General features: G+C 33.5%; 1 protein-coding gene across 1 annotated transcript; it reads right to left on the bottom strand.

Moving 5' to 3' along the window:
- Positions 1 to 6,010: 6,010 nt before the first annotated feature.
- On the bottom strand, positions 6,011 to 10,111 carry LOC111463437 (protein BRASSINOSTEROID INSENSITIVE 1). Its single transcript, XM_023107371.1, has one exon. The coding sequence runs from the start codon at positions 9,791 to 9,793 to the stop codon at positions 6,221 to 6,223; it is 3,573 nt and encodes a 1,190-aa protein (XP_022963139.1). The 5' UTR covers positions 9,794 to 10,111; the 3' UTR covers positions 6,011 to 6,220.
- Between the last annotated feature and the right edge of the window lie 3,366 nt (positions 10,112 to 13,477).

The following is a 13,477-nucleotide window of genomic DNA, read 5'->3' as shown; positions in this document are numbered from 1 at the left end:
CGGAATTTCCCCCGTTCTTTTCACTCACGTAAAATTCTATTTTAAAAAGTCTTCAAAAAACACTTTCACAATTATTATTAATAATCATTTAATTTCTTTTTAAATGATTTTTTTTCTCACTTTTTCTTAAATTGGTTTATTTTTTCTATATTTGAATTTTTAATAAATTTCATAAATAATTTTAAATTTTCAGTATTTTATTTTTTTTTATTTTTTTAAAATTGTATTTCTTTTCTAGTCATTTATCTATAGTTTAAAATAAAGTTAAAAGTTCACTTAAATTCAAATATTCTAACTAAATAGTCTTATTTTAAAAAAAAAACTATAAATCTAAATTTAATTCACCTTACCATTATAAAATAGCTTTAATTATATAACTTGTAGCTGCAAAAAATAATAATAAAGTTAAATAAAAACTAAAATATATTAATTAGGTTAAAATTAGACAGGTTATATATTAGTTTTATTGATAAAATTATCAACCTTTGAAATAATAATATTTACCATATATATTTAACAACGATCTAATTAATATAATAATTTGTATATATAACAAAATTATTTTTAAAAGAATGAAGAATTTGTCAAAAAAAAAAATTATAGAAAAACAAGTTTGTCCCCATGCCCGAAAATTACTATCATTTAATTACAGACCAGCATTTTTTGCTTTTTTAATGCTGATTTGTTCCAAAAAGCCCAAAGAAAAGGACTTAGTTTCCAAATATTTTGGGCCTGAATTACTTATTATGGGCTTTTATCCTACTAGAAAAGGCCCAGTTTCCAAGTACGTTGAGCCCGAGTTACTCTTGATGGGCTTTTATCGTACTAGAAAAGGGCCGAAATTTCTTTATCGGGCTGGCCTCAGATTTCATTGGGCCGAGCTGTAGTTAGATATTGTATCCGTTGAGACATAACCTACTTAAAAAAGATTGGGCTGCTCCACTGTGGTTCGTAACTTAGAGACTCGAAGAGACTCCACCGTGGTTCGTAACATCCGCTCCTTAATCGAGATTCAGCTCCTTCTTCTGGAGTCCTCAAACAAAGTACGTTATTTATTCGACACTTAAGAATTTGATTAGCATGGTTAAGTCAAGGGCATGACTCTAATACTATGTTGAAAATAACATACCTTCAGAATGGTATGATATTATTCACTTTGAGGATGAGCTCTCAAAGCTATACTTTTGATTTTTTTTCAAAAGTCATCGTACATAGAGATAGTATTTATTGCTTAAAACTCTTAATTAACTTCTCTCAATAATCTGATGTTTAACGGGTACTTTCCCATTTATTAAAAATAAATAAATAAAATATTAAAGTTTAAATTTAAATCAAATTGCAGTTATATATAGGATTATTATTTATTTATTTATTTATTTTGTACAACAGAGAATGCATTAAATTTTGGTTTAAATGCTTTCACCCATTTTTCTGGTACCAAAAGGACGTACCTTCGCGATCCACAATCATGTCGCTCATAACCAAACTATATATACACATACCATTAATTACTTTTATTTTAATTAATTTTGATATTATAAAGCAAATATTAATTAGTTTAAGCCCAAAATAATCACGGTCTGTTCTTGAAATTATTATTTATTTATTTTCCCACTATTTAGAACTCCTAGTTTTATGTGTGTATTTGAATTAAAAATACAAATAATAATATTTAAAAAAACAAAAAGAAATAACATCAAAAGGGAACAAAACGCCCACCAAAAAAGAAAGAGAAAAAGAAAAAAAAAGTAACGCACGTGAGGTCTACGAATTTCAACGTCGATGAAGCTAATCTCGTGGAATTGTTTAAGCATTTTTTGGTCACATAATTCCAAAAATAAATAAAATAATTCAGCAACTTAGTATTATTTTATTATTAATAATATTCATTAAGTTTAATGCACGTAAAAAGTCGGGTCATGCCTCGTAATCCAGCCAAAAATAATAATTAAAAAAATAGCCGTGGTTGGGGCCCACCGGCACTTTGGGGACTACCACGTGGTACCTCGTGACTCGCACTTTGAAAGCCCTAATTTCAAGGTATTTCAACGCCAAAAAACTTGGTCTCCTATCATATAAATAAACATATTTCATTAATTTATAATTAATTTTGATTTATTGGGCATTGAAATTCTAGCCTGTCTCGCCCACCAATACCGTGCCAACACTAATACCATTAATTAATTTATTGGGGATTTTTTTTTTTTACTGCGTTAAAACAAGTTGTACTGATGCACGGATTAAAAATTAAAATTTTGGGGAGGGTGAAAAGACAAGAGAAACAAGGAGACAAAAATGGCTCATACCCAAAGCTAGCTGTCCCTGCCCGTACACGATCTTCGTCCCTTCCATTCATCACTCTCTTGGTTCCATCAAACCTAATCCTCGTTTTCAATTTTCCTATTAAACAATAAAACCTTGTCGTTCATTATTATTATATTCATTTGTATTTATAATATATATTTATACTTAGTGTTGGGCAATATTACGATTTTAAATAGGGAAATGAACACCAACATAAACATGGTAAAAAACGGATCTACATTGAAATTAACATCTACGGACACTTGTTCTCGTCAAATTATATTTTTTATTTTGTTATTATTTTTCTTGAGAAAATATATGAATCAAGTATTAAATTCAAAATTTTGAGATAACAATAAAAAAAAAAACATAAATGAGTTTATAAAAAAAGGTTAGAAGAGAGATTCTAAATATCCTAAATTAATTTTTTTTATGTTCATGTATATAAATATCATATTTTCAAACAAAATAATTGTACAATTAAAATGAAATTAAGTTAATTTTATATTTTTTTTATTATTCTTAATTAATTTGTCAATTTTACTAAAAAGGAAAATATTTGTTTGTTCATTTTATGGAGAGAGATAATGGTGGAGTCCGTTCCGTTTACAGTTAGAATCTTCACACGTCCCTTGAATAGAAGTCACAGTCAACGGAATTTGCAGATATACGGGATTCTTTTTTTTTTTATTTACTTACAAATTAGATTTCTTCTTCCTTTAAATTCCGGGCCCACAACCGCCATCTAATCAGTCGCCATCGTACGGTTATTTACAATTGCTGACGCATTCTGATGGTGAAATCAACGGTTCTCGTTGCATCCCCATCAGCCTTTTTGAATTTCCTTTTTTATTGGAAATATTTATAGGGAGGGGGAGTGTAAATTAAATTATCAGAACACAGGGTGGGCCCCGCCCTCGTTCCATCACACGCGTGACTTGATTGACTTGCCTTTCGTACGCCAATCACTATTCATATTAACCCACTTAACATTAATCTTTTATTCTATGTTTTTTATTCATACACAATTTCTTTTTCTACCAATCCTTTTGGCACAAAGATTTTAGGGTTTATAAAGCTATACATTATGAGACATCAAACTTATGTAACTTTTTTTTTAAATTAATGAGCTTGTTATATATAATAGTTGAAAAGGAGAACGAAACATTTTTTATAAAAATTAAATTTTTTCAAAATCCTTCCATTTTTTACCGTCATATAGTATAGTTTTAATTAATGAATGAACAAAAAATAAATTACAAAAATATAATAAACTTAATAAAGTTTTAAACTTTTTAAAAAATACGTAATAAATTTCTATTTGTGGACAACATATCTCGCAACCTTAAAAAAGCGTGTGAACTTTTCAATAGTCATGATCGGGTATGGCCGTGTGTAGAGTAGTGACTAAAGGTGGGGCCGGTGGATTTGAGTGGGGGATGAGAATCAGAGGGTGGAGAATGGAGATATAGAAAGAGTACAAAAAACACGACAGCACCGCCATAGGAAGACGACGTTGTAGGGTAAGAGTTCCGACAAGTCCAGCTAGAGATTGTCCCACGTGTCGTCCAACCAACGCGTGTTTGTTTCTGATGCTTCCCCTTCCCTCTCTCTCTACCACACGATTCTTCTCTCCCTGTGTCCCTCTCATCTTTATATTTATATTATATACTCATCACACGTGGATTATGGGCATTTAAAAAAAATATAATGCTCATACTTTATTCCTTCATATTAAAACAAATTAAATTATTTTTACTTATTTATTGCACTTAAAATTTCATTAATAAAAAAAATGAAATTATGAGGTGGGATATTAAATTAAAAATATAAGTGGGATTAAAATCAGAATCTGTAGGATATGCTGTAACCCTAGCACCCCAACAGACCTCAATTAATTTAATCAATCCCGTCGCCAATTATCTTCACCATTTTCTTTTTCTTTATTTATTTATTTTCTTTTTTTCTCACAGCTGTTTTTATAATTTATGGGATTTATTATTTTTTTTAAAAAATTTGTAATTAATTTATTAAAATAATTTGAAATTTAATATTCCAACCTAACCCTATCTTGGGATCTGAGATTGGAGATGAAGCGGATTGGATAATGAAGCATCTCATTCATTTGCTTACGCCTAAATTCATGCCCACTTGTTCAATATTTTGACAAATTAATATCTAATTTCTTTTAAAATAAATAAATAAATTGTTGAGATTTTGACTTTAAATTCACTGGTTCGAGTTTTTTTAGATAATGATTTGAAGAGTAGTTGATGGTACAGAGAATTTAGATGTTAATTATTTTTGTATCATAATATAAAAGCAATGAAAAATAAAAATTATTATTAAATTCATCGAAAATAAAGGAAAATAATTAATGGGGTTACAAATAATAATAATAATAATAATTTTTGGATAATTTTGTGGCCCCACTTTGGGGGAAACTTTATTCGAAGTAGGCCATGTCATTTAAAAAAGAAAAAGAAAAATATTAAAATGAAAATTTTAACATTTTGGTATGAAAATAATAATAATAATAAATTAGACAAAAATAATAAATGTGGAATTAAAATATTTCCTTAAATTTTTTATATTTGGAATGCTAACTCAAAAAGTCATAAATATCACCCAGCTGTTCCACTTGGATCCAATGCAATTGGAAAATGAAATGACATGAATAACTATCTTATTTAAATTTATTTAAATATATTATAATTAAATGATTTATTATCTTTTTCTTTTTAAAATATTTAATTATTATTTTTGGTTTGAATCTGGGTAAGAATGAGAAATATAAATAAAATTAGAATCGAAGTTATGTTCTCATGGTATTCATAAGTTTTAAATAGGGATACAAGCTAGCAACTAATACCTATCGATAAGTAAAATATATATTAATTAAATATTGAAAATAAAATAAAATATACTATAAATCAAATCACAAAGAGAAAATATTAAAATATAATATATAAGATATATTCCATAAACAATATATCTCAACAAATTTTTAAATTTTGTTTATTTGTTAGTGGGAAATGATATTTGAAAAAAAATGAGAGGAAAATAACATTTTAAAATAAAAATTGTATTTATAATAAACATGTTATTTTAAATTTAATATTTAAAAAAATGTTTAAATATAAAATGGGGGGACACATTTTCCAAGATAGAAAGGGAGGGATTATAATATTCTGGTTTCTGGGTCACGAGCATGTGTCATGCACACTGTCCATGGAAAAGAGACAAAACTAAATAGTTTTATCCAAATTATTATTATTATTATTATTCCTCATAATAAATCAAATAAAATAAGAAAAAATAAAGAATTTTGAGGATATAAGGTAATATAGCTGTGGGGGTAGGAGTTTGCAATTATGACAATTTTATCCATTTCGCCGAGTGGTCCAAAAATGTCTGCTCCATCTCAACAACAAAATGGTTTATTTATCTCGATAGAACGGATCGGTCTTGACTGCAAAACCCATCTGTCGAGTATGGACGACTTGTGAGATCTCATATCGGTTGAAGAATGGAACGAAAGATTAGACGCATTTTAAAACTGTGAGACTGACGGAGATACATGATGAGTCGAAACCGACAATATCTGTTAACGGTGGGTTTGAGACTCGTTTCTTAAACTAAATATGGGTTAAAACGATAATTTAAATGCGAGATTGAAAATGAAACAAAGGGCGAAAAGAAAGCGTAAGTGAAAGAAACTGTTTATATACACATTTTTATGAAAAGTTTAGGACTTTTATGTATAAAACAACGAAGATTACATACAATCAATTGGTAGAGATAGACAAGAAGCAGCTGCATGCCATTGATAAACATGAAGTTCTTTAAAATTTGGAGCTGCAAATCTCTTCATTATCTCCACTTTCATATATTCTTTTGAACCTTTTTTCATTTTCTAGTACTTGCCTTCTGGTACTTCCTTTAAGCTCATGTCTACAATGTCGATGCTGAATCCACCGTTGTCGGATCCGATGGTAGATTGCGAATCCATACCCGACCCAGCTTGGATTTCCTTGAACATCGTCATCACTTGGATCATGGTTGGACGCCGCCAGGACCTATCATCTAAGCAAGCAACAGCTACTTTCAAGTGTTCTAAAAGCTCTATCTTAAGGTTGGGATCTTCCTTCAAGAGCTCGGGATCGAAGACATTGGTTAGGTCCAACTTGGCGTGTTGTTTAACCCATCCGACGAGGTTGTTGTCCCCAAAATCGGCAGAATCTGTGGGTCGTTTTCCTGTCAAAAGCTCGAGCATAACGACGCCGTAGCTGTACACATCGCCTTTGGTCGAACAGCGGAAGCTTTGGTAATATTCGGGAGGGACGTAACCGGGGGTACCGGCTAATGTGCTGACACTCAAATGGGTGTCCATAGCACTCATGAGTCGAGCCATACCAAAATCAGAGACTCTGGCTTCCAAGTTCTCATCCAATAAGACATTGCTGGATTTCATGTCCCTGTGGATGATGTGAGGGATGCAATTGTGGTGAAGGAAAGCCAGGCCCCTAGCAGCTCCAATGGCAATCTTTCTTCTAGCAGCCCAATTGAGTTTGATTCCAGCCTTGTTATGGTCGTGTAAAACGTCTTCCAAGCTTCCATATTTCATGTATTCGTACACAAGAAGGCGTTCATCTCCGACTTTGCAGTAGCCGAGAAGAGGTACGAGGTTTCGGTGTTTGATTTTGCCAATGGTTTCCATTTCTGCAGTGAACTCCCTATCACCCTGTCCACTGACATGAATCAGCTTCTTGATGGCTACAATACTTCCATCCTTCAATTGAGCCTTATATACGTCCCCGAAACCCCCCGAACCAATGAGCGTATTGTCGTGGAAGCCATTGGTGGCGTCGAGAAGATCTGCAAACGTAAGCTTCCGAAGTGGCTTCTCGAATGTTGCAAGATTGATGCTCAATGCTTCACGAACACAGGTGTTCTTCCAGTTCACCGTGGTTGTGTTGCCTGACTGGGAATGAGTGTCAATATAAGAATCAAGAGCAGCATCCTTGTTTTTCCTTCTCTTCTTCATCTCGATGACGACTATGATCAGACCGAATATACAGAAGAGGGAGAATAGTAGCCCCATCGCGACGCTCCCTGCAAGCGATGCCTGTTTCCTATGAGATCTCTGATGCTGAGAGTTTGCATTTGCTGCTGAATCAACCCTGCATTGAGGCAGAGGATACCCACAGAGGCCAGAATTATTTGCAAATCCAGATGCCGGGAACGTTTCGAACTGAGCTGATTCGGGTATCGAACCATTGAGATGATTGTTTGACAGATCAATCTCCATGAGGGAGGATAGCCCAGTCAAGGACAAAGGTATTGATCCTTCAAGCTCATTGCTTGACAGATCAAGAATGTTAAGCTTCGTCAAGTCGCCCAGCTCCTGCGGAATGCCTCCCGACACCCTGTTGTGCCCCAAATCCAATATGTACAGATATTTTGTAGAACCAATCTCCTTTGGAATACTACCAGACAACATATTATGCGAAAGATCGAGGAAGATCATCGACCCGTTATGGTTAAACGTCGGTTGAGTCATTCCTTTATAAACCCTGGTGAAATTGCAGGGACTCTTACTTGATATCCTGTTCACTTGTTCTTGTCTTATCCCAGCAAACTCCACCAAATTTCCAGCTCCATGGCACTGCTTGCTACCATCATTCTTAATGTAAGCATAAGACTTCCCAGTGATAAAGTTTACAGCAATGTTACCCGATTGTCGAAACAGCTCTCGAGGAATCGTTCCGTTCAGCATATTCGTATTCAGATCCAGCCAGATCAAGCTCCGACAATCACCGAGCTCTCGAGGTATCCTTCCATGGAATGAGTTGTTACTCAGCTTAAGGATGGCTAGGCTTGGCAGCTGCCCAATCCACCTCGGTATCTCTCCGCTCAACCGGTTGTTCGACAACGAAATCCAGTTCAAGTTCGTGCAATTGCTTAACCCGGAAGGAATCGTCCCGGTTAGCTCATTGAAATCCAGGATCAGATTCTCAAGCCCCTGAAAGTTCTTAAAATCCGATGGGATCTCCCCTTCCAGCTGATTCAACCACATGATCAAGTTCTTCAGCTTAGATAGTGATCCCAAGCTTGAAGGGATCGTCCCACTCAGAAAGTTGAAGCTCAAATCAAGCGAAACCAGCTGAGAACAGTTGCTAATACTTGCAGGGATCCGACCAGTCAACCAATTGTTCTGAAGAAACAATTCTTTCAAGCTGTTCTTAGGATCTTCACAGAGCCCGACAGGAATCGAGCCAGAGAAGTTATTAGAACTCAGATCCAAGGAATTCAAAGTGGTGAGCTGAGACAGAGAATCCGACAAAACCCCGAAAAACTTGTTATCCGACATAGACAGTCTCTTCAAACTACTCATTTTGGCAAAAACATCAATGGGGAGCTCACCAGAGAGGTTATTTTTAGAAATGTCCAAAGATTCCAACAAAGAACAAGACCCCAAACCAGAAGGTATACCCCCAATCAAACCATTTTCAGAAAGATCCAAATGAACCAAACTAGAACAAGAATCATCAATACTCACCGGAATCTCCCCCTGAAAATCGTTGTTAGCAAGTGAAAGAAACCACAAATTGGGCGATGAAAATGAAGGGATTGATCCTTGAAACTGGTTGCTCGAGAGATTCAGAAATCTCAGTTGCAAACAAGAAGACAGAGTATTTCCGACGTCGCCGGTGAACTTATTGCCGGAGATATCAAGATACTCCAAAACAGAGCAATCGCCTAACGACGGAATACCCGCAGAGAAATTGTTGCCGGAGATATCCAAATGCTGGAGTTTATTACAGGATGAGAGATTAATTTCGCCGCTGATTTTGTTACCCTTCAATGCTAAGAACTGCAAATTACTACACCCAGATGAGAGAACCCATGGAACTAATTTCGACCCAACAATCCGATTGGAAGAAAGATCAAGAACTTGCAAATCGAGCTTCAATCCGGCGGCAGAGTCTTTTGGGGGAAAATCAAAAGCGTTAAATGACAGATTAAGCGACTTGATATTGGAACAAAACCCCAAATAAGAGGCATCAGAAACAGAGCCGAACAAGCCATTGAGTGACAGATCCAGAGAAGAAAGAAGAGGGCTACATTTGAATCCAGCAGGCAGGGAAATGGAGCCAGTAAGGTTCGTGGATTTCAGAGAAAGCGATTCCAAATGGTCGAGAGCTGCAAGCAAAGGGAAAACATGGCTGAAATTAGAGCTCAACGACACGAAGCTCAAATCTATGGCGGAAACTCTGGTTTCCTTGCAGGAAACGCCGGAAAACGAACATGGGTCGCCGTTGGAAAGCCAGTTTTGAAGGAGGTTTGGATTGGGAAGTGAAGATTTCAATGAAATCAGCTGCTGGGCGTCTGTATGAGAAGAAGAAACAGAGAAAACAGAGAGGGAAAAAAGGAAGAAAAAGAAGAACAGAAAGGATATTGAAGAAGATGGGGAAAAGGGTATCATTGTTTTGGGGTAGTAAGCAAAAAGGAAGCGGAAAAATGCATTAGGGTTCAAAGTCCGCCATTAGAGAGGGAGAAGCAGAGCTCAGTAGCTCTGGTTTTTCTAGAGAGAGAGATGGGATCAAAAGTCTGAGGAAGGAAGGGAAGAAGGGTATTTATGAAGCAGAGAGAGTGGGCACAGCTGTTGGTCACATGCCATGTGAGTCTGCAACAAAAAAAGGAGAAACAAAACCCTAATTCAATTAATTAATCTTGATTAAGCTTATCTAAGATTGAAGAACAGAGTGATTTAAATATTCAAAGTTTGAAACTTTTTCAAACCCAAAAATCTCTACTAAATTTGTGGCTCCAAAACAGCTTCTTTGTCTCTCATGGAGGGAGATGAGTACGTAAAATCTGCCAAACTATCCATTTAATTTAAAATTAATGTCTTAATCATTAATTAATTCACTTTCTCTCTCTAGCTTTATGATGATCAACGCTTGATCCATCGCCATCAATTTAATTTTTTTTTTTTTTTTTTTTAATGCAAATTCGGTAAAGATCTCTAAAACCATCGCATGTTTTCATTTCCCTTTCTCTTCATTAAATAGTGGTCAAGTTCTTCACTTTTTCATGAACAAAATTTATCATTCTTCCATTAATGTCACTTAAACTTTTTAAACAAATCATTTTGTGTTTCTTAACCCGGATTGAACAAAAAGAGTAAGAACATAAATTGACGTGTCGGTTAACAGTGAATTTTATGTTTTTTAGTACTTTTGAGCAAAATATCTATGAAACAAACTTGTTTTAAGTATCACGATGATGGCATTATCTGTGTTATTGTTTTAAACATCACGATAAAAGCATTATCTGCTCCCAACACATCACGTGAAGCTTTTTGCACCGGGAAGAATTTCGTGGTGTTGGTGTGATTATACTCGTGAGCTTTTCTCCCGGAAATCTTGATCTTAATTATATAGAAAGAATTCAAGTTAATTTTTAAGTTGAACCGTCTTCAAAAGACAAAATGACGTAAATACCCTTCATCTAGTTGTTATTTTTAGGGTGGAAAAGGAAAGAAAAAAGACATTCAGGTGCCTTTATAGTCCTTACGTGGGGAATTCTGTTTTCCCGGGAGGGGTATCCGATAATTGAGATTGTTCCTTTGAGTGAACGATAATTGTGAAATTTCGGGGACAAAGAAGGGTATATATGTCATTTCGTATATTTTGTCGGATAGAGTTCGGATATATGGAGGATGAACTGTCGTTTTAGATCAGTTTTTCACTCCAAGCTTTCACTTCTTCCTAGATTTATCTTTCCAGATGGAAATTGGGCTTTTAAATTGGGCCCGATAGGCCCAAAGCATCCTAATTTGGCCCAATACTTTGCTACAAGTGGTCGAATTAATATTAAAAAATGATAATTAAATAGAAAGAAAATAGGTAGAAGATAAGACAAATTGAAGAAACTATTATTATTATTATTATTATTTTATTTTTTTTTGGACCTGAAATAAAGATAGAATCAACCTTTGAAAGTAAAATCAATCATTTAAATTTCATTTTTTCATGAACAAAATCAAATTTTCATTTAAATTTTAAAACAAATCAATCATTTTGTGTTTCTTAAAAGGGATTGAACGAAGAGAGAAAAAATGTAAATTGACGTGTGAATTAAACCATAAATTTTATTTTTTACTACTTTGGAGTGAAATATTTATGAATCAAACTTATTTTAAATATCGCGATAAAAGCATTATCTCTGTTGTTGTTTTAAGCGTCACGATGAAAGCATTATCTGCCTCCAACACATCACGTGAAGCTTTTTATACTAGGAAGAGTTTCGTGGTGTTGATGTGATTATACTCGTGAGTTTTTTTTTTCCCCTAAAAAATCGTGATTATAATTATCAGTTTATTAATTTTATGATGATAATTAGTGTATTTCTTTTATTTTTATATTACGAACCTGTTTATTAGTTTATCCATCATTGTTATTTGTAAATTTTTATGTTGAATAGCCTTCAAAAGATCGAGTGACATGTAAAACATCGCTATAACTTAATAGATAAAACCCTAATGATTGAAACAACTCAATGGATAGGTCATATTTCTGCGACCATTGAACTAAAAAAGACAGAATGACGTAAAATATGAAATATCTTGGTCTCTTCATTAAAGAATTGATACTCAAACGCTACGAAGAACATCAGTAGTTTCACCTAGGAGTAATTCAAGTACTGATTAAGTTACTGTTCAAGTTTATCCTTACTCTTAGGGGTAAGAGACGTTCGAATTTTTTAAACTTCTAATTAGAAAGTGCCCAAGTGTCGATCCTATCATGAAAGATGGTGCAACCTATTACTTCGAATGCTGCCCAACATTACTCATCATCTCTCACCAATCCAAAAATCTTAAATTCTTTAATCTTTATGATAATTTTCAAGTGATTAACTATAAATTTTGAAATTAGCGATATTTAAGATATGTTATCATTTAGGGCATACTGATTTACCCCCAAAAGGGATTAAGATTGTCTTGAGAGGGAACGACTCTACTCATCGAGACAAACGCCAATAATTAGTGATCTATGTGAAAAAGAATATTACAAATGAGAAATTTTCAAGAAAAACATCACGTATGGATCAATTAATCAAAACGAAGTCTATCGAGAAACAAAAAAGCAATCCAAGATAGCATCTATTATGCTGGAAGGCTGTCCGATTTTAGAGAGGACATGTTTTGTTAAGAAGCATCCATCTTCGAAAATATGACTACGTTGTCTACTTGTCTTGACCTATTTACAAGAGCGACAAATTATTGTCACAAATTAATACAAGTTTTTTTAACATATTTTGTTCATACGTTTATTAGGTAATTGAATAAAAATAAAAATCAAACGTTATCGATTATTTTATTTTCTTATATAACTTTTATATTTTTAGATCATTCTTATTTAAACGTGACGACGGTTACGAACACGAATGTTTAGAGAATTATGATACACCAATGGATTACAACACCATCACTTTACATCAATTTCTGTCCTTCTAGGTACCACTGGGTCCCACAACTCCTATTACTTTCCTCCAAATGGGCCCTACTTTTAATGAAAATAATTTAATTTCTCACTCAAATTTTTTTCTAAAAGTAATTTATTTTTTGTTTTTTTCTATCCTTTTAATAATTAAAAATATTACTTTTTCTTAATTTTAATGAAGTAAAAACCTATTAAAATATAAGATAAAAGTCGGTAAATATAATTTATTTTAATGAATTTAAGAACATTTTATATTATTTAATGTTTTTTTTTTGAGAGAGAAAAAATAGACTATTATTTATTAAAGTATTTAAAAAATTATTTGGAAGAAGATAAAAACAAATTTGATGGTTATGGTGATGATGTGGGAAGGGTTGAGGGGGCCACAAGCTGCCATGGACACGTGCTCATGTCCAATGTGATGACGTGGCTGAATTTGACACGTAAGGTGTGTATTGCCCTCGCTTAGTTTGACTGCTGGGTCACCGACAACTTGGCCAGCCTGTCACTATTACTGTAGCTTCCAAATGTGTATATATATATATATATATTTTTTTTTTAATTTGAAATTAGGAAAACAAGAAAGAAAAAAAAAAAAGAAAGAAAAAAGAAAACACCACACGTGCACAACTCAGATACATACAATAATTGGAGGTTTTCTG

The sequence above is a fragment of the Cucurbita moschata genome, unplaced genomic scaffold (assembly GCF_002738365.1).
Source record: "Cucurbita moschata cultivar Rifu unplaced genomic scaffold, Cmos_1.0 Cmo_Scf00028, whole genome shotgun sequence".
Taxonomy (NCBI): Eukaryota; Viridiplantae; Streptophyta; class Magnoliopsida; order Cucurbitales; family Cucurbitaceae; genus Cucurbita; species Cucurbita moschata.
The sequence above is the reverse complement of the archived record's forward strand: the minus strand, read 5'-3'. Positions and strand labels throughout refer to the sequence as shown.

What these genes read in the sequence shown, in the direction of transcription:
- LOC111463437 (XM_023107371.1), bottom strand. Translation starts at nt 9,793, where the DNA reads ATGATACCCTTTTCCCCATCTTCTTCAATATCCTTTCTGTTCTTCTTT.